This window comes from Diabrotica virgifera, chromosome 2 (genome assembly GCF_917563875.1).
Source record: "Diabrotica virgifera virgifera chromosome 2, PGI_DIABVI_V3a".
Classification (NCBI taxonomy): Eukaryota; Metazoa; Arthropoda; class Insecta; order Coleoptera; family Chrysomelidae; genus Diabrotica; species Diabrotica virgifera.
In genome coordinates this window covers 85,142,076-85,166,334 of record NC_065444.1, presented here as the reverse complement: position 1 = coordinate 85,166,334, position 24,259 = coordinate 85,142,076, and the positions used below count along the sequence as shown (strand labels likewise).

Below are 24,259 nucleotides of genomic sequence, written 5' to 3'. Positions count from 1 at the left end.
CGTACATGCTAGTTACTGTTGTTTGTATATTAGTGTACAACAGCCTGCTCGGGCCCCACACACTCTCTCTACCTTCCCCTTCCCCCAGGCGCCTAGCTGCCCCGCCCCCACTTCCGCGGCCAGTCCATCTTTGTCTCTCCGCTTTGTTCTAAAAATAAACACTTCTCATCAGTTCGTCAGTTCGTCTGTTGACTCCGTTTGATATGGGCGGAATTGTTTAATTGTTGTGCTCTGCTCTACTATTACTATTGACAGGTAATTATATAGTTGAATGTATCTTTGTTTAAAATGTTCTTAAACAGTAAAATTGTGTTTGTTTACAATTAAAGCCGTCTTGGTTTTTTGTTACGGTATTCAAGAGATTAGTGTTTAGACATACTGTATATGTACTGTAATCTGGCTTTCTTGCCGTCCCGAAACAAAAATAATAATTAATTTTAATACATTTTGAGAAAGCCGATCGTCACAATAGTGTAAAAAAGCAAATTTAAAGGAAAACAATAGTTGTATCTTTTTCAACTTAAACATGTAACCTACTCAATTGTTTTGTTTGTATACAATGGGAAAGCACATAACTTTACATTAGGTAACGGTAAAAGATCCAAATATTTATATGCTTATGCTTAGGATCGAAAACCATTGATCTTATTATGATTTTATCCGTCGTGTTTTGTTTCAGGTTAAGATGTCAAGCTATAAACATAAGTCTGGAGCTTTGAAAAGAAAGGTCCAGAAAGAAAAATTAGAACAATCTGCTAAAGGTCGCCAGGATATTAAGAAGTTTTTTAAGAGTAATGAAAAAGAAGAGTTGCAAGAATTTCAACCGGATTTCAATCCAGAACCTACATCAGCCTCACAGACCCAACCTTCTTCAGCTTCAATCCAAAATGCTTCTACGTCTACTGTATGTGAGGGAAGTAATGACGAATGTGCTAGTGCTGATCCAAATCTTAGTAAGGATACTGTCGATGACAATAAAACTTTTAATTTTGACGATCCTAATACGTGGCCTGCGGTGATGAGTGATAAAATACGGCAGGAAATAGTATTGTGCTACGGTGGTTTTCAAGCTTTTCAGGCCAGATCAAAATCATTTCCAGCTGACCCCTCAGGAAAACATTTCCATGAAACATTGTTGTACATGAAAACAGACAACAGAACATGTAAAGCAATTCCACGTGAATGGTTAATGTGGAGTGAAACAAAAAACAGCATTCATTGTTTACCCTGTAGCATTTTCCATTCAAACCAAAACAAAAGTAAACTTGCAAAAGAAGGTTTTTTCCCTGAAAAACAACAATACAAACGATTATACAGGTTATTTTCGATGCATGAAAGAAGCTCTGAGCACAGAAAACACTACCTAGAATGGAAAAGTCTTCAGATATCATTGAAAGGACATGGTGTCGACAGCAATCTGCAACAGATTATTAACTGTGTAGCAACAAGATGGAAAGCTATTCTTCAACGAATTTTGGACACAACAATATTCTTGAGTAGTAGAGGTTTAGCTTTCCAAGGGGAAAATACCCAGATCGGTGATGTTCACAATGGAAACTTTTTAGGAGTATTGGAATTAATAGGAAAATATGACGAAGTAACTCGTGAACATTTAGCCAAAGTAAAAGAAAACCAGTTGAATAAAAAAAGTATGATAGGTCAAGCTCACTATCTCTCATGGTACTCGCAGAATGAATTTATTTCTCTCTGTGGTAAAAAACTACTGAATACTATTTTGCACCAACGAGAAGAGTCTGTATTCTATGGGATTATTGCTGATGCCATGATTTCTTGTCAGTGTATTAAACACTTAAAAAACATTTTAATTGTTTAGCTCCTAACTTTCTTATAATCTCATTCTTAGTATTTTGTCAACTTGAATTTTATTCTTGGTCAGTAAGGGAAATCAATCTCAAAATGGAAATGTACTGTACTTTCAGTAAAATATAAATGATTTACTTTATGTTTGCAACAATTTTGTCAATAAAGTTTGGTTTTTAGATTAAAATAATAGCCTTAATTATTCCTTAATATCAATAATCATCAGTTTAAATAAAATTTGTAAACTAAAAAATTACCATGTAAATTGTTGAAACATAGCATAGCACGGGAACATAGGGGGGCCCGAGCCTGATCCTGGTTACAGGGCTCGCAATGGAATGTGGGGGCCATGGTTATTACGCATATGAATCCTAAAATTGTAGACTGCCTTTCTCAAATAGTTTTAATGTAATCTCTCTAATGTTCAATTACAAATTCTTTTTAATAAAATCGGCATTATCGGCAGAGACGACGAGAGTAGAAACAGCATGTGACGAGAATGGACAGCGAGAGAATAGCCCGTATAGCCAGGGCTTCGAAGCCAACAGGCAAGCGACCAATAGGAAGGCCCTTTAAAAGGTGGCGAGATAGCTGGCAGTCAACATCACAGCTACGAATACACGCGCAAAATCGGTAAGGATCAGGCCAAGAGGCCTATTATAAGAAGAAGAAAAAGAAGAAGGCATTACCGCGCTAAAACTCTCATGCATTGCCTATGCTTCTTATACTGCAAAGTCAAGGTGGGACGGACTATAGGTATTTTTTGGCGCTTCGACGGTTAGGTAACATATTTAGATTTGGGTTATTTTTCTCGAAACGGTAAATAGGGTTCTTATTATATTTTTAAATAGCTATAGTAATATTTTGGGCTATGTTATCATTGGTAAAATGTTTCACCAAAAAAATACTAATTTATCGTCACTGTTGAAGTGTTTAGATTAATTACTGTCTTCTTGCATTTTCTCGATATGTATCTATTTCTTTTGTGAATCAATAAACATTTTATTTATACTAAAACCTTACTACAAGAGGTTTCACCTTCTTCTTAAAATGGCGAAGGAATATAAACCAGGTGATATAAATAATGAAGAATGGAAATATATAAGCAAAGAACCAGATGGAGATTTAATGTTATTTTTCTACGAGCGTGCAAAAATGTCTACTTTCGCGCACGCATTTTAGTTTAGAAAGTTTTACTTTTCCGCACGCGTGTTACTTCTCCGCACGCGTTTTACTTTTCCACACGCCTTGTACTTTTCCGCGCACGTGTTAATTTAGATATGTTAATATGGCTTTAGAGTAATTGTAATACATGCAATAAACTAATATTTAGATATTATTTACTAATATATTTTAAATATATCTTATTGTGTTCATGTTTTAATGAAATTAACGCGAGAATTCGATGAAATAAAATAATTTTGACATAATATTCAAAAGTCAAATCAGTAGATAATAACAGTGGTTTTGAATCGTCGTCATGGAAACCAAGATCGTCGTCATGCTAACCAATTATGCTGAAACTTTGGTTTTGACAACCTTGTCAAAGAATTAATTTATTTATGTATTTTCATATTAATTAAATTAATTGATTAAGATTTGGTCATTTTTTAAAGACTCGTAGAAAAAATATTGTTCCTAACGCTTGCATAATGTCTCTTTTCCGCACTCGACTGCTTGCCGAACTCCTGCTTCGCGTCGTTCGGCAAACTGCAGTCGCGTGCGGAAAAGTATGACTTTCTGCAATTATTAGGAAAATAACTATTGTAGTAGCGAAATCAAAAACCCCATACGATAATATAAAATAGAAAACACTATTTTTCTGGAAAATTAAAAAGGTATTGAACTAATGTAATTATACTAATTGTAATGAACTAATGTGGTAATAAATAAATCGATTTTGGATAAGATTGTCTTGCTTTAAAATAGTGCCCTAATCAGAATCTTTCTAGTGGTCAGAAAAAGACAAAAATTCGCCAACAAAATATGCCAAATAATATAATAAAAATGATATATTCAGCCTCATTCGGCGAAATTTCTATAATCCCAATTTGACTTAAAGCAAATCCTTAAAATCACGTTTATCTCGTCCGTATTTACCATCTCTACTAAATAACGCAATTTTAATAGATCATGAGGAAACATTTCCATATTTCTCGACTGGCATCACATGTTTTAAAAGTGTCCATTAACAATCAATGTGACGTCGACTAAGTAGCACGCTCATAAATATCGGAAAGCTGGTATAGGAGCTGCGAATGAAGCAACGGTCATTCGGAAGAAAAGTGACACAACTCAAAAAATGCATAACTGCATAAGATTGCGGTAGTGTCATTATTCATTTGGCGCCAAAATGAACATTTTTTATTCGGTAATAATGACACTATTGTGTTATGCTCTGACGTTCGAAGTGAATTTATTATTATTTATCACAAAAACCGTTGTATTGGAGGTGTCCTAAAGTATTTTTCGGAGTTTCGACGGAAAAGTGGCATATTTAGATTTGGATCGCTTTTCCTGAATAGGTGAGTAGGTTTCCTATTACAATTTTTAAAATATTACAGTAATATTCTGAGTTATGTTATTATTGGCGAAGTGTTTTTATTTTATACATCTAATAGTAGTGGCATAATATACTGATTAGTGGCTGATAAACTCATGTTAATAGATAAATCAATTTTAGATGAGATTGTCCTGCTTTGTCAGACTGCCTGAATCAGTATCTTTCTGGTGATTAGAAAAAGACAAAAAGTCGCCATAGTATGCCGAATATAAATACTAAACCTGATATATTCAGTCTCATTCGTCGAAATTTACATATAGATCCCAATTTGATTTAAAGGAAATCCTTAAAATCCCGTTTATCTCCTCCGTAACTATCATCTCTACAAAATAACGCAATTTAAATTGATCATAAGGAAACAGTCTTTCCATATTTCTCGACTGGCATCACATGTTTGAAACTGTCCATTAACGATCAATGTGACGTCGATTAAGGAGAAGCCTCGTATCTGGAAAGATGGCGGAGGAGCCGGCGAATGACGCAAGGCTCATTCGGAAGAAAATTGACACAACTCAAAAAATGCATAATTCCAGTATATTGGTATGCTGAAATATCTATTTAAATTAACGCCAAAGAACCTATACTTTTACAAGCAAAAGTGTCACATAGATGTTTACTTTCAACTTCGTAAGATGGCGGTAGTGTTATTATTAATTTGGCGGCAAAATGAACATTTTTATTCCGGAACAATGTCACTTTTATGTTATGCTCTGACATTTGAAGTGAATGTATCATTATTTATCACAAAAGCCGTTGTATTTGGAGGTGCCCTAGGTATTTTTCGGCGTTTCGTCGGAAAAGTGATATATTTAGATTTGTGTCGTTTTTATTGAATAGCAGAGTAGGTCTCTTATTATATTTTAAAAAATACAGTAATATTTTGAGTTATGTCATTATTGGTGAAGTGGTTTTGCTTTTTACATCTAAAGTAGTGGCATAATATACTGATTAGTGCCTGATAAACTCATGTTAATAGATAAATAAATTTTAGATAAGATTGTCCTGCTTTATAATACTGCCTGAATCAGTATCTTTCTGGTGGTTAGAAAAAGACAAAAACTCGCCATCGTATGCCGAATATATAATAAAAATGATATATTCAGTCTCATTCGTCAAAATTTCTATATAGATCCCAATTCGATTTAAAGGAAATCCTTAAAATCCCGTTTATCTCCTCCGTAACTACCATCGCTACTAAATAACGCAACTTTCATTGATCATAACGAAACAGCCTTTCCATATTTCTCGGCTGGCATCACATGTTTCAAACTGTCCATTAACGATCAACGTGACGTCGATTAAGGAGAAGGCTCATATCAGGAAAGCTGGTATAGGAGCTGGCGAATGACGCAACGCTCATTCGGAAGAGAAGTGACACAACTCAAAAAATGCATAATTTCAATATATTGGTATGCTGGAATATCTATTTAAATTGACGGTAAAAAACCTATACGTTTACCAGCAAAAGTGTCGCATAGATATTTTCCTCCAACTTCTTAAAATTGCGGTAGTGTCATTATTCAGTTGGCGGCAAAATGAACATTTTTTGTTCGGTAACAATGACACTTTTCTGTTATGCTCTGACGTTCAAAGTGAATGTATCATTATTTATCACAAAAACCGTTGAATTTAGAGGTGTCCTATGGTATTTTTCATAGTTTCGACGGAAAAGTGATATATTTAGATATGGGTCGCTTTTCTTGAATAGGTGAGTAGGTTTGTTATTACAATTAAAAAAAATACAGTAATAGTTTGAGTTATGTCATTATTGGTGAACTGTTTTTAAATTTTACATCTAAAGTAGTGGCATAATATACTGATTAATCCCTGATAAACTCATGTTAATAGATAAATCAACTTTAGATAATATTGTCCTGCTTTATAATACTGCCTGAAGCAGTATTTTTCTGGTGGTTAGAAAAAGACTAAAACTCGCCCTCTTATGCCGAATATATAATAAAAATGATATATTCAGTCTCATTCGTCGAAGTTTCTATATAGATACCAATTTGATTTAAAGGAAATCCTTAAAATCCCGTTTATTTCCTCCGTAACTACCATTTCTACTAAATAACGCAATTTTCATTATTCATAAGGAAACAGCCTTTCCATATTTCTCGACTGGCATCACATATTTCAAACTGTCCATTAAAGATCAATGTAACTTTGGAGAAGCCTCATATCCGGAAAGATGGCGGAGGAGCCGACGAATGACGCAACGCTCATTCGGAAGAAAAGTGACATAAATCAAAAAATGTATAATTCCAGTATATTGGTATGCTGAAATATCTATTTAAATTATCACATAGATATTTAATTCCAACTTCGTAAATTGGCGGTAGTGTCATTATTCATTTTACGGCCAAATGAACATTTTTTATTCGGTAACAATGACACTTTTCTTTTATACTCTGACGTTCCAAATTAATGTATCATTATTTATCACAAAAACCGTTGTATTTAGAGGTGTCCTAAGGTATTTTTCGGATTTTCGACGGAAAAGTGACATATTTAGATTTGTGTCGCTTTTCTTGAATAGGTGAGTAGGTTTCTTATTACAATTTTTAAAATAGTACAGTAATATTTTGAGTTATGTCATTATTGGCGAAGTGGATTTTTTTACATCTATAATAGTGGCATAATATACTGATTCGTGCCTGATAAACTAATGTTAATAGATAAATCAATTTTACATAATATTGACTCCCTTTATAATACTGCCTGAATCAGTATCTTTCTAGTGGTTAGAAAGAGACAAAAATTCGCCATCGTATGCCGAATATATAATAAAAATGATATATTCGGTCTTATTCGTCGAAATTTCTATATACTGATGTGATCTTGATTATTGATATGAGATAATATTCTTATATGTCATTTAATTTAATCAATGCATTAATCATAATCTAATTAATTTACCAGATCACATATCAATATGTTTTCAATCTCAGGGCGAATTATAAAATTAATTACTTACTCTCGTGGCTTCTAAGTATTTCTCAATGGTTCCTAATCGGGATAGGAAAGAAAAAAGTAAAATAATACACACATATGGGTTACAATTATAATCAAAATATTGTTTATTTTATTTAAATGGCAATCACTGCTTAATATTTGCTATATCTTATTATTCTTAAACATAACATTTACATGGGAATCTTATTTCCTTTTGGTTTCCAATTGAAAGTTTTTATTAACATTTAACTATTATGATTTATTAGCAACAATTCTATTCAAGTTTGATGAAGCTTTTCTGATCTTATTGATTATGTTCTTCAATTTTAAATGTGGTATTTAATACGAAAAACCCATACATTCATGTCCTAACAAATTAAACTAACCTTTTTCTGGTGAACTGAGAATGTCTTCACACAAGACCCGTTTCCTGCTATCCTTGGCTGCGATCAAAACCTCGTCCTGGCTTTCAGTAATGTTCTCCTTTGAAAACTAGCTCGTATAGCTCTCGCTCCTGCTTCTGTAGTGATGCTGTATTCTACCATTTTCGAAACTGCAATCAGCTACCGGGACACTCTTGGCTCAAGGAGGTTCTTTTACTCTCAACCTGGCCTACCTCTCGTTCCACGATAGATACTCCACACTCACGGAACTATACCGGCTTTCTCACTCTCCGTACACTACCGTCTACTACTGGACTTCACTTCTCGACAGCTCAAAACATTCTGATCTCTCTTTTCAGTCATTCACCTACTTTCTAAATATCCCTTCCAGATTCACAAATCAACCTTCCACCACCAACTCTCATTCGCAGTATTCCTCAAAACCCATTTTTAATCTTTCTAAATATGCTTAATGGATTTCCAAAAAAAATAGTTAATTCCCATTCTAAAATTACTTTCTACTATTTACAAAATTTAATGACCTATTCTCTATTTCCACTAAGTCTTATTTAGCATCGGCTAATGATCGAACCTTCCGCGAACAACGATAATGACCTATTATCGATTTCACTTGAGTTTTGTTCTAAGCGCATTGTCCCGAGTTTCGTTTAATCACTTCTTAAAATTAAATATAACAATTTGTTGTATACAGGTTGTTCTAAATTTATATGCCCGTGGTTGAGAAAATTGAAAGTATTTTATATTAAATTGAATTCTGCTTATAATTATCAAAATTTAATTTTCAGATCAAATAGAAATATAACAAATCCCCGCCTTGTATTCGATAAAATTTATCTGCAATTTTAAATAAATTTTCTCGAGGCAAAACCAACTCCCTGTATATTTCCTTACTTTAATCTACGTCTTATACCCCTTCTTCTTGTATTACTCTAATTAGTCCCACCTGTAGAGTAATTGTTTCCTTATTTTCAGTGTCCTCATCCTGTGTTAGAGTGTCGGCTATTATGTTGTCCTTCCCTTTTTCCCATATCAATCTTCTGTCTCTTTCCTCAGATTTTTCACATACTTTTACCGTGTATTCTGCATCCTCGTTTTCATATGCCTCCTCTTCACATGCCACTGTTTCGATCATATCTTTTTCGCTTTCATTTGTTAGCTTTATTTCTTCTTCTCCTGAGCTCATCTCTTCTTTTGAGGAATCCCAGTTTTCTTTTGCTTTTGATACTCTCAATTTTTCTTCTTCTGGGCTCAACTCTTCTTTTGAGGAGCCACAGGTTTCGTTTTCTTTTGTCTTTTTCTGACTTTTTCTCCCTTTTCTTCTTTGTCCTTGCTTCGTTGCCAAATTCATTTCCACTGTTTGTTCTTTACCTGATTTGTCCGTATTTTGTTTCTCCTGTTCCTTGTCCTGTTCTTCTTCTTTTTCTTCTGTTAGATTCATCGTATTATTTTTAAAATCTATCACTACATGTTTTTCTGCCAATTCGTCAACTCCTACTATCATGTCATGTGACATGTTTGGCATTATTACACATTGTAGTGCATACATCTTCTTACCCAGTCGTACCATTACTCGTATGCCTTAATTTATAGTTGCCAATGTCCGTTTGTTTGCGCCCACTAAATTTACCCTAGGTATTTTGTAAATTAAATTTGTTAAGTTAACTTCTTCTATTAGTTTTCTGTTGACCAATGTTATTTCAGATCCAGTGTCTATCATAATTTTAATTGGTTTCTCGTTGATAAATCCATCCACAAATTTTAAATTAACTCCATTTTTCTTTTCGTTGTTTCTTGCCAATTTAATAAACTCCTTGGGGTTACAAAAGATTCCTGTCTGATTTTTGGTTTTTAGTGAGCGCCGTCGTGAAAAGACGCCGGTTGCTCATCGTTGTTTATATTTTCGTCATAATGTCTCTCTCCGTCATATTCATCTGTCTGGGTATTATTTACTTCTCTTCTATTTTCTCTTGGTCTGTCGGATCTGTTTCGGTTTTCTCGATATCCCTGTTCATTTTGTCTACCATTATTTCTGTTTTCTTGATTTGCGAGTGTGGTGTTTCTATTCTGGTATTCTCGATTTCTGTCCTCATTCCATTGCCTATTTCTTTGTTCATAATTTCCTCTTCCGTTGTCTCTATTTTCGTTTTCCCTTCTGCGATTAAAATCTCGTCTTGTATAGTCCCTCCTATTTTGATTTCTATCTCTGTAATCTTGTGTTTCTCGGGGCCTGTAATCTTCTCGCGACCTTCTTGATTTTCTTTCTCTTAGACGTGATTCTCTTATTTGTAGGAATTGGCATAAACTATCTATGTCTTTGTAATTTTGCAATGTGATATGGTCTTCCAGCGTTTCCTCGAAATGTCTTGCAATCAGTTCAACTAATTGTTCCGATGAGTAATTATATCGTAAATGTTTTGCGTTATAGTAAATTTGTAATGCATATGTCCTTTCTGATATACCCATCCTATCATTGTATTTCCCATTTTGCAATTCCTTGTTAATTTCCAATTGTTGGACTTTTCCCCAGAAATAATTCAAAAATTTTTGTTTAAAATTGTTGCCAACTGTCAAATTCTTCTTCTTTGCAATCGAACCATAAGCTTGCTTCATATTTTAGATGGTTTCTGATAGTTTCTTTTGCTGTTTCGAAATTTCCCATGTGCTGTATTTTCTTTTTCAGGCTATTTATGAACGGCACTGGGTGTAATCTTCTTACATCCCCGCCAAACCTTATCTTCACGTCATCTGTGCTATGTATAACCATTTCTCTTCTTTCTCCTACATTTTGTTGAATATTGATTTCCGCAATCTTTCTTTCCATTTCTTCTCTGATTGCTTGAATAGCATTTTCCAACTTGTTTTCCAAACTTTCCATTTCTTTTTTCTGGCAATTCGTTAACTCCTTCATTTTATTTTGAATTTTCATTTCTTGTTCTTTCATGTGGTCCTTCATTCTCATTTCTTGTTTTTGCATGTGATCTTTAATTTTCATTTCATACTTTTCTATGCGTTCCTCTATTTTCTTATTGTTCTCTTCTATCGCTTGTTTTGTTTCCTGTTGATTGTCATCCATTTTTTGCTCCACTTTATCCATTTTCTGTTCCATTTTTTGTTGTGATTCATCCATTTTTTTATTTGTTTCTCTTTGATTGTCATCCAGTTTTTGTTGTGTTTCATCCATTTTCTGTTCCATTCTTTGTGACTGGAGTTGCATCATTTGTAATAATTTATCTATACCTGATAATTCTTGCTGTTCTGATGCCATGATTGTCGTGTCTAAAATATCTTCTTGGTCTGAATTATTCTCTTGATTTGAATGTTCTTTTTGTTTTTTGTTGTCTTTGCTTTGGCTTCTTGTCACAGACATTTGTTTTCAAGAAGTACTGTCCCCGCCAAATATGAGATTTTACTAGTATGTTACCAAGACGACTTTTTCTCACCCAAATATTATAAATTGTCAATAAATATATCAAATGTAAATATCGTAAAAATAAAATATTAAATCAGTTATGTAAAATTTGTACCTAAAGAGATCTAAAATTTTATGTTATCAAATGTAAGTATCTCACTTTTTACCACAGGCATATAAATTTTCAAATACCGGCTTTACTCTTTTTATCCTTCAAATTTGCCACTAGAAATACTTATCAATGCTTTCCACGTTGGACGACAGTTGAATGTGATCTTTATTATTGATATGAGATAATATTCTTATATGTCATTTAATTTAATCAATGCATTAATCATAATCTAATTAATTTACCAGATCACATATCAATATGTTTTCAATCTCAGGGCGAATTATAAAATTAATTACTTACTCTCGTGGCTTCTAAGTATTTCTCAATGGTTCCTAATCGGGATAGGAAAGAAAAAAGTAAAATAATACACACATATGGGTTACAATTATAATCAAAATATTGTTTATTTTATTTAAATGGCAATCACTGCTTAATATTTGCTATATCTTATTATTCTTAAACATAACATTTACATGGGAATCTTATTTCCTTTTGGTTTCCAATTGAAAGTTTTTATTAACATTTAACTATTATGATTTATTAGCAACAATTCTATTCAAGTTTGATGAAGCTTTTCTGATCTTATTGATTATGTTCTTCAATTTTAAATGTGGTATTTAATACGAAAAACCCATACATTCATGTCCAAACAAATTAAACTAACCTTTTTCTGGTGAACTGAGAATGTCTTCACACAAGACCCGTTTCCTGCTATCCTTGGCTGCGATCAAAACCTCGTCCTGGCTTTCAGTAATGTTCTCCTTTGAAAACTAGCTCGTATAGCTCTCGCTCCTGCTTCTGTCGTGATGCTGTATTCTACCTTTTTCGAAACTGCAATCAGCTACCGGGACACTCTTGGCTCAAGGAGGTTCTTTTACTCTCAACCTGGCCTACCTCTCGTTCCACGATAGATACTCCACACTCACGGAACTATACCGGCTTTCTCACTCTCCGTACACTACCGTCTACTACTGGACTTCACTTCTCGACAGCTCAAAACATTCTGATCTCTCTTTTCAGTCATTCACCTACTTTCTAAATATCCCTTCCAGATTCACAAATCAACCTTCCACCACCAACTCTCATTCGCAGTATTCCTCAAAACCCATTTTTAATCTTTCTAAATATGCTTAATGGATTTCCAAAAAAAATAGTTAATTCCCATTCTAAAATTACTTTCTACTATTTACAAAATTTAATGACCTATTCTCTATTTCCACTAAGTCTTATTTAGCATCGGCTAATGATCGAACCTTCCGCGAACAACGATAATGACCTATTATCGATTTCACTTGAGTTTTATTCTAAGCGCATTGTCCCGAGTTTCGTTTAATCACTTCTTAAAATTAAATATAACAATTTGTTGTATACAGGTTGTTCTAAATTTATATGCCCGTGGTTGAGAAAATTGAAAATATTTTATATTAAATTGAATTCTGCTTATAATTATCAAAATTTAATTTTCAGATCAAATAGAAATATAATAATACATAGATCCCAATTTGATTTAAAGGAAATCCTTAAAATCCCGTTTATCTCCTCCGTAACTACCATCTCTTCTAAATAACGCAATTTTCATTGATCATAAGGAAACAGCCTTTTCATATTTCTCAACTGGCATCACATGTTTCAAACTGTCCATTAACGATCGATGTGAAGTCGATTCAGGAGAAGGCTCATATCAAGAAAGCTGGTGGAGGGGCCGGCGAATGACGCAACGCTCATTCGGAAGAAAAGTGACACAACTCAAAAAATTCATAATTCCAGTATAGTGTTATGCTGGAATATCTGTTTAAATTGACGGCAAAAATCCTATACGTTTACCAGCAAAAGTGTTGCATAAATGTTTTCTTCCAACCTCGTAAAATGGCGGTAGTGTCATTATTCATTTGGCGGCAAAACGAACATTTTTTATTCGGTAACAATGACACTTTTCTGTTATGCTCTGATGTTCGAAGTGAATGTATCATTATTTATCACAAAAAGCGTTGAATTTAGAAGTGTCCTAAGGTATTTTTCATAGTTTCGACGGAAAAGTGATATATTTAGATATGAGTGGCTTTTCTTGAATAAGTGAGTAAGTTTCTTATTAAAATTTTAAAAAAATACAATAATATTTTGAGTTGGGTCATTATTGGTGAAGTATTTTTTCTTTTTACATCTAAAGTAGTGGCAAAATATACTGATTAGTGCCTGATGAACTCATGTTAAGGGGGGGGGGGGTATGGTTTGAAATCAACATATCAGGCACATTTTTGTGAATTTTTTTCGACGCTATGGTAGAATTATTTTATTTTTAGATCAAATAAACATATTAAGTACAATTCAAAGAATATTTAGGAAAAAATTCAAACCAAAATATTGAAAAATAAGCCATTGGCGACCAATTTTGGCAGGCAGCTCAAAAAAAAATTGATTTTGCGGTGGACATCAGTACTCATCACTGGATAATACGAAACAAAAAATTCAAAAATATTTAATTAGCTTGTGAGTTCTACGAAGTAACAACGTCGAGTTTTTTTATTTTTAATGATTTTTGAATTTTTGGTATCACTCAGAATTCAAAAATACGAAATTTTTGATAAAAATTTTGTGAAAACCAAGAGATTTAATATTGTTGAAAAAAAAATAAGCACAAAACGAAAAATATCTCGACGTTGTTACCTCACGAAATGTCTATAGAAAATTTATGCAAAATTTCAGGTAGATCGGTCAAGTAGTTTTTTAGTTACAATGTCCACCGCATTTGAAAAAACAGTTTTGAGAAAAACGCGTTTAAAGTTTTGACAACTGCATCTTCATCTTCTTATTTGTCTGCCAAATCGTAAAGTGATGAACATTGGAATATGTTTTTTGAATTGCGGAGTAATCCACAAAAGAGAAGGCGAACAGTTGTTTAACGTTTCTCACTACGCTCAAGCGTGCTGGCGCGAAGCCGCAGCAAAGCGAGTCGAAGGTAGGGATATTCAACACCCTGTATCTCTGGTAATTTTATTCCGATTATTTTGAAATTTTCAGAGAGTATTCTTGAAAGTATGCACTTTTATTTGAAATAATAAAAAAAATTAAATATTTCAAACCATACCCCCCACCCTTAATAGATAAATCAATTTTATTGTCCTGCTTCATGCATCTTTCTGGTGGTTAGAAAAAGACAAAAACTCGCCATCATATGCCGAATATATAATAAACATGATATATTCAGTCTGAATCGTCGAAATTTCTATATAGATCCCAATTTGATTTAAAGGAAATCTTTAAAATCCCGTTTATCTCCTCCGTAACTACCATCTCTACTAAATAACGCAATTTTCATTATTCATAAGGAAACAGCCTTTCCATATTTCTCGACTGGCATCACATGTTTCAAACTGTCCATTAACGATCAATGTGACATCGATTCAGGAGAAGGCTCATATCAGGAAAGCTGGTGGAGGGGCCGGCGAATGACGCAACGCTCATTCGGGAGAAAAGTGACACAACTCAAAAAATGCATAATTCCAGTATATTTTTATGCTGGAATATCTATTTAAATTGACGGCAAAAAACCTATACGCTTACTAGCAAAATGTCGCATAGATGTTTTCTCCCAACTTCGTAAAATGACGGTAGTGTCATTATTCATTTGGCGGCAAAATGAACATTTTTTATTCTGTAACAATGACACTTTTCTGTTATGTTCTGACGTTCGAAGTGAATGTATCATTATTTATCACAAAAACCGTTGAATTTGGAGGTGTCCTAAAGTATTTTTCATAGTTTCGACGGAAAAGTGATATATTTAGATATGGGTCGCTTTTCTTGAATAGGTGAGTAGGTTTGTTATTACAATTTAAAAAAAATACAATAATATTTTGAGTTACGTCATTATTGGTGAATATTTTTATTTTTACATCTAAAGTAGTGGCATAATATCGCACTAATAATACAATAGTGTCGTAACTCAAAAAAGATGATTTTTCAGAATCAACGAAAAACTCATTACTCATTTCCTATTGCAAGTAAACAAAAAATTAATGCATAATGTGTTTCTAATTAATATTAAAGGAAGTTTCTTTGTACTTTTAGTTAAATAAAAATACTGTCAATGATGTTATTTAAGAATTTTGAGTTAAAACGGTATTGTTCTAAGCAAAATGTTCGAAATGGAATATTATTTTTAGTTATGACATTATTAGTGAAATATTCTGTGTTACTACAATTTGATTTACTAATTTTTTTCTGCGGTTTACGTCAGTTTTTGAGAAAGTTTGCGGACTCTTTGTCGCTCATTGTAAAACTAAAACAGTTAATTTTACTTCTATACAAAAATAATGAAACTTGGCCTCTTGGTACTGGCAGCACAGCTTGCAAGTCATATACGGCGAATATTGAATCTATGTTAGCATTTTTGTCTTTTTCTTTCTCCTTTCTGGACAGTTCTGTCTCTTTCAAGTGGTTTTCGTACGTCACAACAATACTGTCTTTTCCATCATAATCAGCATTTTTGAAATTTTCACAAAGATCACAGTGATCTTTTTTGGTGTATGGAAGGAGTTAAAATTTTTAGTAAAAATGCGGTTAAAAGTAGTTGCAGACGCAAATGATTTGAAGTTTTCTTCTGTACATTTATCTTTGTAGTCTCGATATAAATCAACTAAAGACTTGTCACACTGGATATATTCCCGTGATGTCTGAGCTCTAAGGTAATATTATTCGACGCGTGGTATAGCGTTTATAAAATGTTTGACACAGTCATAGATTCCCGGTTCCACAGTATGTTGTTTGCCATGTTTCCCGCGTAATTTGCCACGTTTTCTGTGTTTTCCAAGAGCTACTAGTAGAAGAGCTACTCGATGAAGAGCTTCTTGAAGAAGAGCTTCTTGAGGAAGAGCTACTTGATGGTTTGACTGTTCGAAATCGAAACAAACTATAGGTTTTCCTTTGCACAACAGGAACGAAATGCGTATCTCGGTCGGAATTATCGGAATCAAAGTCGCTCTGGTCTGAGTGCATCGGTGAAATATGATATTGCCTTTGGTTGGATTCTGTAATAGGTTTAATATGACTGACCTTACTAAAGGCCACTGTTTACGTCAATTTCTTGAAGTAGTTTGATGACTCATAAATGGTGAAGGTATAGGTGCCGGTTGTACTTTCGTAACGTCACTGTTCTCTATCTGGGCACCAGATTCATTATTTGTACTCACCAGTGGGAATAACGACGGTGAAGAGTTTTCCTGCTCGCCATCCTCAACATTTGTTGCCATAGCAACAAGTAATCGCCCACGATCACTTGTTGCTTTGAATCGCCCCCTTAAAAATGAATTAAGTAATTATTAACAAAGTTAATTGACGAAATGAACAAGAATGTCACGAATAGTGTGGTAACTCTAAATTTATAAAATAGTTAGTATTTAGTAAGCTTTTTTAATAACACTGCTGCACATTTTAAATGAGTTGTTCGTATATGTTGATTGAAAAATAGATAATGATTAATAAATGTTTTACAAACAACAAAAAAATGGTTAAAAGTTATGATTCAACAATAGTGTAGCATGTCAAAAATATTGAACTGAACCAATAATAGTGTCGTTAATAAAAATATTATTTTAAAACGTGCTTGTGTAAATCAGGAATAGTGTAATAAGTAGAAAAACAACAATGTTATGGTTAGGTTTAAATCAACAAGAATGCAATAACTCAAAATATAGATATGCAAATTACATACATGATTTAGCAATAACGTGGAAACTCAAAATGATGAGCAAAGCAACACGTACGTTCTCTATCACTGTTGGCCGCAACTAAAAGTGGCACAATATTGTGAGGGCGATAACGACAATCGGTCAGTCATGAATAGCGTCTTATGGCGCCATCCCTTATTAATTTTTTGCACTATTAAAACGACGGTTTTATTGACTTGTAGGGAATTGAATTTTACGTCTGAATAGAGTGTTATGTCAAATTCGAAACATTTTGAGTTACGACACTATTGTATTATTAGTGAAATATATTGATTAGTGCCTGATAAACTCATGTTAATAGATAAATCAATTCTAGATAAGATTGCCCTGCTTTATAATACTGCCTGAATCAGTATCTTTATGGTGGTTATAAAAAGACAAAACTGGCCATCGTATGCCGAATATATAATAAAAATGATATATTCAGTCTCATTCGTCGAAATTTCTATATAGATCCCAATTTGATTTAAAGGAAATCCTTAAAATCCCGTTTATCTCCTCCGTAACTACCATCTCTACTAAATAACGCAATTTTCATTGATCATAAGGAAACAGCCTTTCCATATTTCTCGACTGGCATCACATGTTTCAAACTGTCCATTAACGATCAATGTGACGTCGATTTAGGAGAAAGCTCATATCAGGAAAGCTGGTGGAGGAGCCGGAGAGTGACACAACGCTCAATCTGAAGAAAAGTGACACAACTCAAAAAATGCATAATTCCAGTATATAGGTATGCTGGAATATCTATTTAAATTGATGGCAAAAAACCTATACCTTTACCAGCAAAAGTGTCGCATATATATTTTCTTCCAACTTCGTAAGATGGCGGTAGTGTCATTATTCATTTGGCGGCAAAACGAACATTTTTTATTCGGTAACAATGACACTTTTCTGTTATGCTCTGACGTTCGAAGTGAATGTATCATTATTTATCACAAAAACCGTTGTATTTAGAGGTGACCTAAGGTGTTTTTCGGAGTTTCAACGAAAAAGTGACATATTTAGATTTGGGTAGGTGAGTAGATTTCTTATTACAATTTTTAAAATATTACAGTAATATTTTGAGTTATGTCATTATTGGTGAAGTGTTTTTACTTTTTACATCTAAAATAATGACATAAAAATATACTGATTAGTGCCTGATACACTCATGTTAAAGATATATCAATTTTAGATAAGATTGTCCTGCTTTATAATACTGCCTGAATCAGTATCTTTATGGTGGTTATAAAGAGACAAAACTGGCCGTCGTATGCCGAATATATAATAAAAATGATATATTCAGTCTCATTCGTCGAAATTTCTATATAGATCCCAATTTGATTTAAAGGAAATCCTTAAAATCCCGTTTATCTCCTCCGTAACTACCATCTCTACTAAATAACGCAATTTTCATTGATCATAAGGAAACAGCCTTTCCATATTTCTCGACTGGCATCACATGTTTCAAACTGTCCATTAACGATCAATGTGACGTCGATTAAGGAGGAGGCTCATATCCGGAAATCTGGTGGAGGAGCCGGCGAATGACGCAACTTACGCGAACGCTCTAAAATTTGGCGGAGGCCATTTTCCATCTCTATTTTCATAAGAATGGAATATTTGGCACGTTAAACAAGTTTATTAATGCAAACAGTGGTTCATAAATTAGTTTGGAGTTTGTCTTAACATTTGGGGAACATGGATTAGAGGATGCGCTCTCACATTTGCATTTTAGGGTTGTTGGGTACGAATGGAGGCTTCCAGATATCCTTGATATCCTTCATTTTTATTAATAATTAAATACTAAACTTATAGTTTAGTATAGTTTCTGCTATCGAGACAATTTTATTTGTTTGGATGCTATAAACTAAAAGTACAAATAAAAATTTTAAGCAGAATAATAATATTTATTTATGTATCAAAGGCGTAAAATAGGCGTTTATGGACCGCGACGTGTAAGTAAGAGCCCGAGCCGGTAGGCGAGGGCTATTAACACGTAAGGCCCATAAACGCTGTTTACGCCCGAAATACATACACATTTTTATGCACGACTGTTTTAATAATCATTTATTAATAAAGATACAAAATTCCTTGCACGATCGTCTTAGTGATTATTTTTTAATGCTTCTTTTTCTTTCCACCTTTTGCGAGCAATTTATTATAAATACCGTTTTAAAAGCTACATGAATTTTATAGCTAAATTTATTAAAACTCATCCTGTATAACAATTCACCGAATGATTTGTATTGGTTAGTTAATAAAAAATGTCATATTGAAAGAAATATGTGTAAGAAATAATAATATGATAGAACAGTAATCTCTATAGCCATGTTCGCGTTACCCTAGCAACACAGTAAATAGGACAAGAATAGTAAGTCGCCATTATTTATCGTATTGAAAGTTTCATAACACATTTTTAAAGAAGTTCTTTTATAATGGAAACTAGTGACGATGAGACATTTTCTGGAATACCACCGGAAATTTTTAAGGCAGCAGAAGATTCAAAATTAAGTTTACTACTCGTTAAATCTAAGAAAATATACGATAAGGTCTACGATGAATTTGTTAGTTGGTGCAAATTGGAAAATGTTAAAGACGGTAATTATACAGAAAATGTATTTCTTGCGTATTTTTTGGAGAAGTCTAAATGCCGTAGTTATTATTGTTATTGATATATGAGTTATTGGAAGTTCATAGCAACTTACAACAGAGCAAAATAGCAAATCCTAACATTTCTATAAATAATTGTTGAAATTGTGTTATAAATATAAAATTATAGATGTAGGAAACTTATGTTTGATTGCTAAATTTATAATTCCTTTATTAAAATAAAATACAATAAATAAAAGCTTTGTGTTTTACTAACCACACCCGCCATCTAACATTACCGTCCGGCGGGCGATAAAGAAGCCCAAAGATGGCTCTTTACGCCCGCCGAATATATACATAATATGGACTTTACCGCCCGGTCGTGCATAAACTAAATTGCCAGCGAAATTTGGCAGCGAAAATTGTACCTTCTATCTAAAATTTATTATAACAAAAATTTGGCCAATTTACCAAAAAAAAGGTTATAGTAAATAATTTTAAAACTACTGTTTAAATAAAGGGCCCGGATAATTCAGGCGGTAGCATGTCTGACTTCCACGCAAGTTAGGCTGGGATTGGAAACTCAGCGCCGGCGAGAAAATCTAGACATTTTTAAATATCTATAGGCACCAGATCAACTTAGCCTGAATCAAAATGAGTATCTTGGGTAAAACCAGGGGTAATAATAGGAGGTTGAAGTATAGCACTGGTCCTGTTACCTTCCTTGTATACCGTAGGCCCTAGATATAGAGACTACACTGCTATAATCCCAAAGCCGCGGCTATTTTAATATAGTTCCTTCAGCTTCGATATCGAGTATATCTTCCTCTTCTTCTTCCATCATCAGTCCAATATTCTTTTCAGCCACCTGTGCTCTGGCATTCTTTGTACATGCCGTTGCCACTGTAGGGCTCTGTTTTCCAAATTTTTTGTAATTGAGCATTCTACTTCCATTGTGTTGTATACTTCTTCTGATCTTATTCTATACTCATTGGTATTTGTAGACATCTTATCATAAAGTCCAATGCAACCCTTCGTATTTTATTTCGTACTGTTTTTGTCATTGACAACATATAGGCTTATATTCTCCATTTAGGGTTATATTCAGCACTATGCTCTGAAAGATCCCTTTTTGTTTTCTTTGGTTACAGTGTTCTTCCACACCACTCCATTAAGTGCTTTCGTGGCTTGTGTTTCTCCAAAAATTTTCGTTTATATAACTTTTATACAAAAAAAATTATAACAAGTCAACCATTGGGAATGAGAAGACGATGTAGATCAAAGTTGAGGTGGATGGACGGGTTAACACAAGATGCCGAGAAGATCGGAGTCGGCAACTGGAAAATACAAGCAAGGGACAGAACAGAATGGCATTGAAAGCTTGAGAAGGTCGAGTCCCTCTAATAGTCCAGAAAGCCACTGCGCATCCGCTTGGAAAAATATTCCGATTCGGATTTTTTGCACAATCTTTCTCAAAAAGGACCCCTTTTAACAAATTTGCATGTTGCCAGAACCAAAAGTGGGTCAAAAATTTTTTTTAAAGTTTTTTTTGTTTTTTTTTTAATTATTTTTTTTGCATGGAAGAAAGTTTTTTTTAGGTTTTCTGGATCATTCCAAACAGAAAAGGTCTTTAGTGACATTTCTCTAAAGTTGATAGTTTTTGACACATAAGCGATTAAAAATTGAGAAATTGCGAAATCGGCCATTTTTAACCCTCAAAAACTGTGTGAAAAACTGAAAATTTGAACGTTACTAAGGTAGGCAGATATTCTTTAAGCATCGATTGATGAAATCCCGAAGAGTTTTTTGCAATACAATATTCAAAACTCCTTTGTTTTTTAATTGCTAATCAAGCGTGTGCGACACTATTTTATACCGACGACAGTATGGTGCAAATGAAAGGAATAAATTCGTTATTTCGTAAAACGGCGACTTTAAGGGAAAATCCCGAAAGAGGTCGATTTTTAATTTTAAGTTATGATATTGTGGCATATATGGTATACTAGTTACGTCATTCATCTGGGCGTGATGACGTAATCGATGATTTTTTTAAATGAGAATAGGGGTCGTGTGCTAGCCCATTTGAAAGTTTCTTTAATTCTCTATTCAGTAATATAACCATTTACATAATTATTTATACAGGGTGTCCTTCTACTTAGTTTTTTTCAAATAATTTAATTTAATAAAAATTTTTTGGACACCGTGTATAAATAATTATGTAAATGTTTATACTACTGAATAGAGAATTGAAGAATCTTTTAAATGAGCTAGCACACGACCCCTATTCTCATTTAAAAAATCATCGATTACGTCATCACGCCCAGATGGATGACGTCACTAGTATACCATATATGCCACAATATCACAATTTAAAAATAAAAATCGGCCTGCTTAGGGATTTTTCCTTAAAGTCGCCGGTTTACGAAATATCGAATTTATTCCTTTCATTTGCACCATACTGTATACACATGCAGCGGTGAAAAATAGTGTCGCGCACGCTTGATTAGGAATTAAAAAACAAAAGAATTTTGAATGTTGAATTGCAAAAAACTCTTCGGGATTTCATTAATCGATGTTTAAAGAATATCTACCTACCTTAGCAACAATAAAATTTTCAGTTTTTCACATAGTTTTTGAAGGTTAAAAATAGCCGATTTCGCAATTTTTCAACTTTTAATCGCTTATATAGGTATGTCAAAAACTATCAACTTTAGAGAAAAGTCACTAAAGACCTTTTCTGTTTGGAATGATCCAAAAAACCTAAAAGAACTTTGTTCCATGCAAGAAAAATAATTTTAGAAAAAAAAAAAAAAAAAACGTTTAAAAAATTTTTGACCCACTTTTGGTCCTGGCAAGATGCAAATTTGTTAAAAGGGGTCCTTTTTGAGTAAGATTGTGCAAAAAATCCGAATCGGAATATTTTTCCTAGCGGATGCGCAGTGGCTTTTTGGACTATAAGTGCTGTAGCACCAAGATGATGATGATGATGATAATGATCTTTCATACAGGTACCGTCTCGGCTTATCATTTGGCCATAAATATTAAAAGTCTCACAACTCCTAATAGTATCTTCTAAACTAAAGTTCAAATCTGCAACCTCGGATACAATATATAAGATATAAATATTCAGTCTTACACATACTTATCTTGAGTACCCATAGCTCATACTATTCCTTTAGTTTCCTTATCATATATTCCATTTGCTTAGTGTCTTGTTCAAAAATGACTTGGTCATCGGCGAAACGTAGTGCATATATATTCTCTTGTACTGGTATGCTCATTGTTCCACATTTTCTATAGCATATTTTCAAAGTTTAATCGATGTATATGTTAAAAAGTGTAGGTTAAAGATCACATCTCTGTTTTTGGTCTTTTGCGACGATGGTTGTTTTTGTTATTTTATTGCCAACTTTATTTGCACATGTGTTTATTTATATTGTGTGTATCTGTATTATATTCATCCATTTCTTTCTAACATGCATTTTTCTCATTGTTTCTCACAGTTATATATTCGATAAAGGTTACATGTGTTTCTATAGGGCTTTTCATTCAGTCATTTGTTTCCTGCTTCTGTCATATTTCGTATAATCCGTGTATATTAATATTATACACATATGACAGAAGCTCGAAACAAATGACAATCGATGAAAAGCCCTATTGATAAAAATAATTGTTAAGTAGTAACTTTTAAACAAAAGCTATTAATACTTATAAGGATAAGATATTATTTATTTATATTTGAATAAATAGTTATTTTTTTGAGTTGTTTATCTAATGATATGTATTATATTTATGTTATGTACATACAGCGTGTCTAATGAAGTTGGATACATATAATTTATTATAGGTAACTTTTTTATTTTTAATTTTATGAAAAAAGTTATTGTTCACAAAAAGTTTTGCATATTCTAAAACTTAAGATTCAACCATCAGATATCAAATTATATCTAGTTTATTCGAGGTATGTCAAAAAATATGAATTTAGTTTGTCTAAGAATAAATCACCTTTATTTCTCACAATATTGAAAATGGTTATTATGAAAAGTTGTTTTAAATTAAAATTATGTTTTAATATATTATACAATTATATCCTTCTAATAAAAAAAATATTTGAAAATGTTTTCCAAATTACGGATACATTAAATCATTTTCATTTATAACCCTTTTATTATTAATTTGACGAAGAATAGTGCTATTCTTCATAAATAGCCCTTCATGGTCCAAAACCTGAGATACAACTATCGTATATCAAATTTTATCAATTTTATACGAGGTATGTAAAAAATATGAAGTTCGCTCAAGAATAAAATAATTTTATAGTTTACATTATTGCAATTAGAAGGATATAATTACACAATACAACGTAATTTTTAATTCTAAACAACTTTTCATAATATCAATTTTCCGTATTATGAATTTAATTACGCAAATTAACAAAAATTTTGTTATGATAATGCTCGAATTTTCGGCTTGTTTCTTTTATAATTTCGGAACAAATTCTTGCTATTAAAGATTAACTTATCCGTCTATAATTATCTGTTGAACTTTTGTCACCTTCTTGGAATGGAGCACATGTATAAAGTGTATCTTCTTTCTTTTATCTGATGCATGCATAGGAGGACTACCACCCTATCCAAAGGAATTTTTAATCGTAGTCTAACTTAATTATGTTTTTTTTAGATCTGTATAGAATAA

The 24,259-nt window shown here is 32.9% G+C and overlaps 1 protein-coding gene across 1 annotated transcript; it reads left to right on the top strand.

Annotated features, from left to right (window-relative positions):
- The first annotated feature begins 685 nt into the window (after window positions 1–685).
- LOC126880740 (zinc finger MYM-type protein 5-like) lies at window positions 686–24,259 on the top strand. The gene is made up of 2 exons (XM_050644787.1): window positions 686–1,621; window positions 24,245–24,259. The coding sequence occupies exons 1-2, from the start codon at window positions 686–688 to the stop codon at window positions 24,257–24,259; spliced, it is 951 nt and encodes a 316-aa protein (XP_050500744.1).

Bases quoted from the DNA above. Each gene is read 5' to 3' on its own strand.
- LOC126880740 (XM_050644787.1), top strand. From the start codon at position 686: ATGTCAAGCTATAAACATAAGTCTGGAGCTTTGAAAAGAAAGGTCCAG.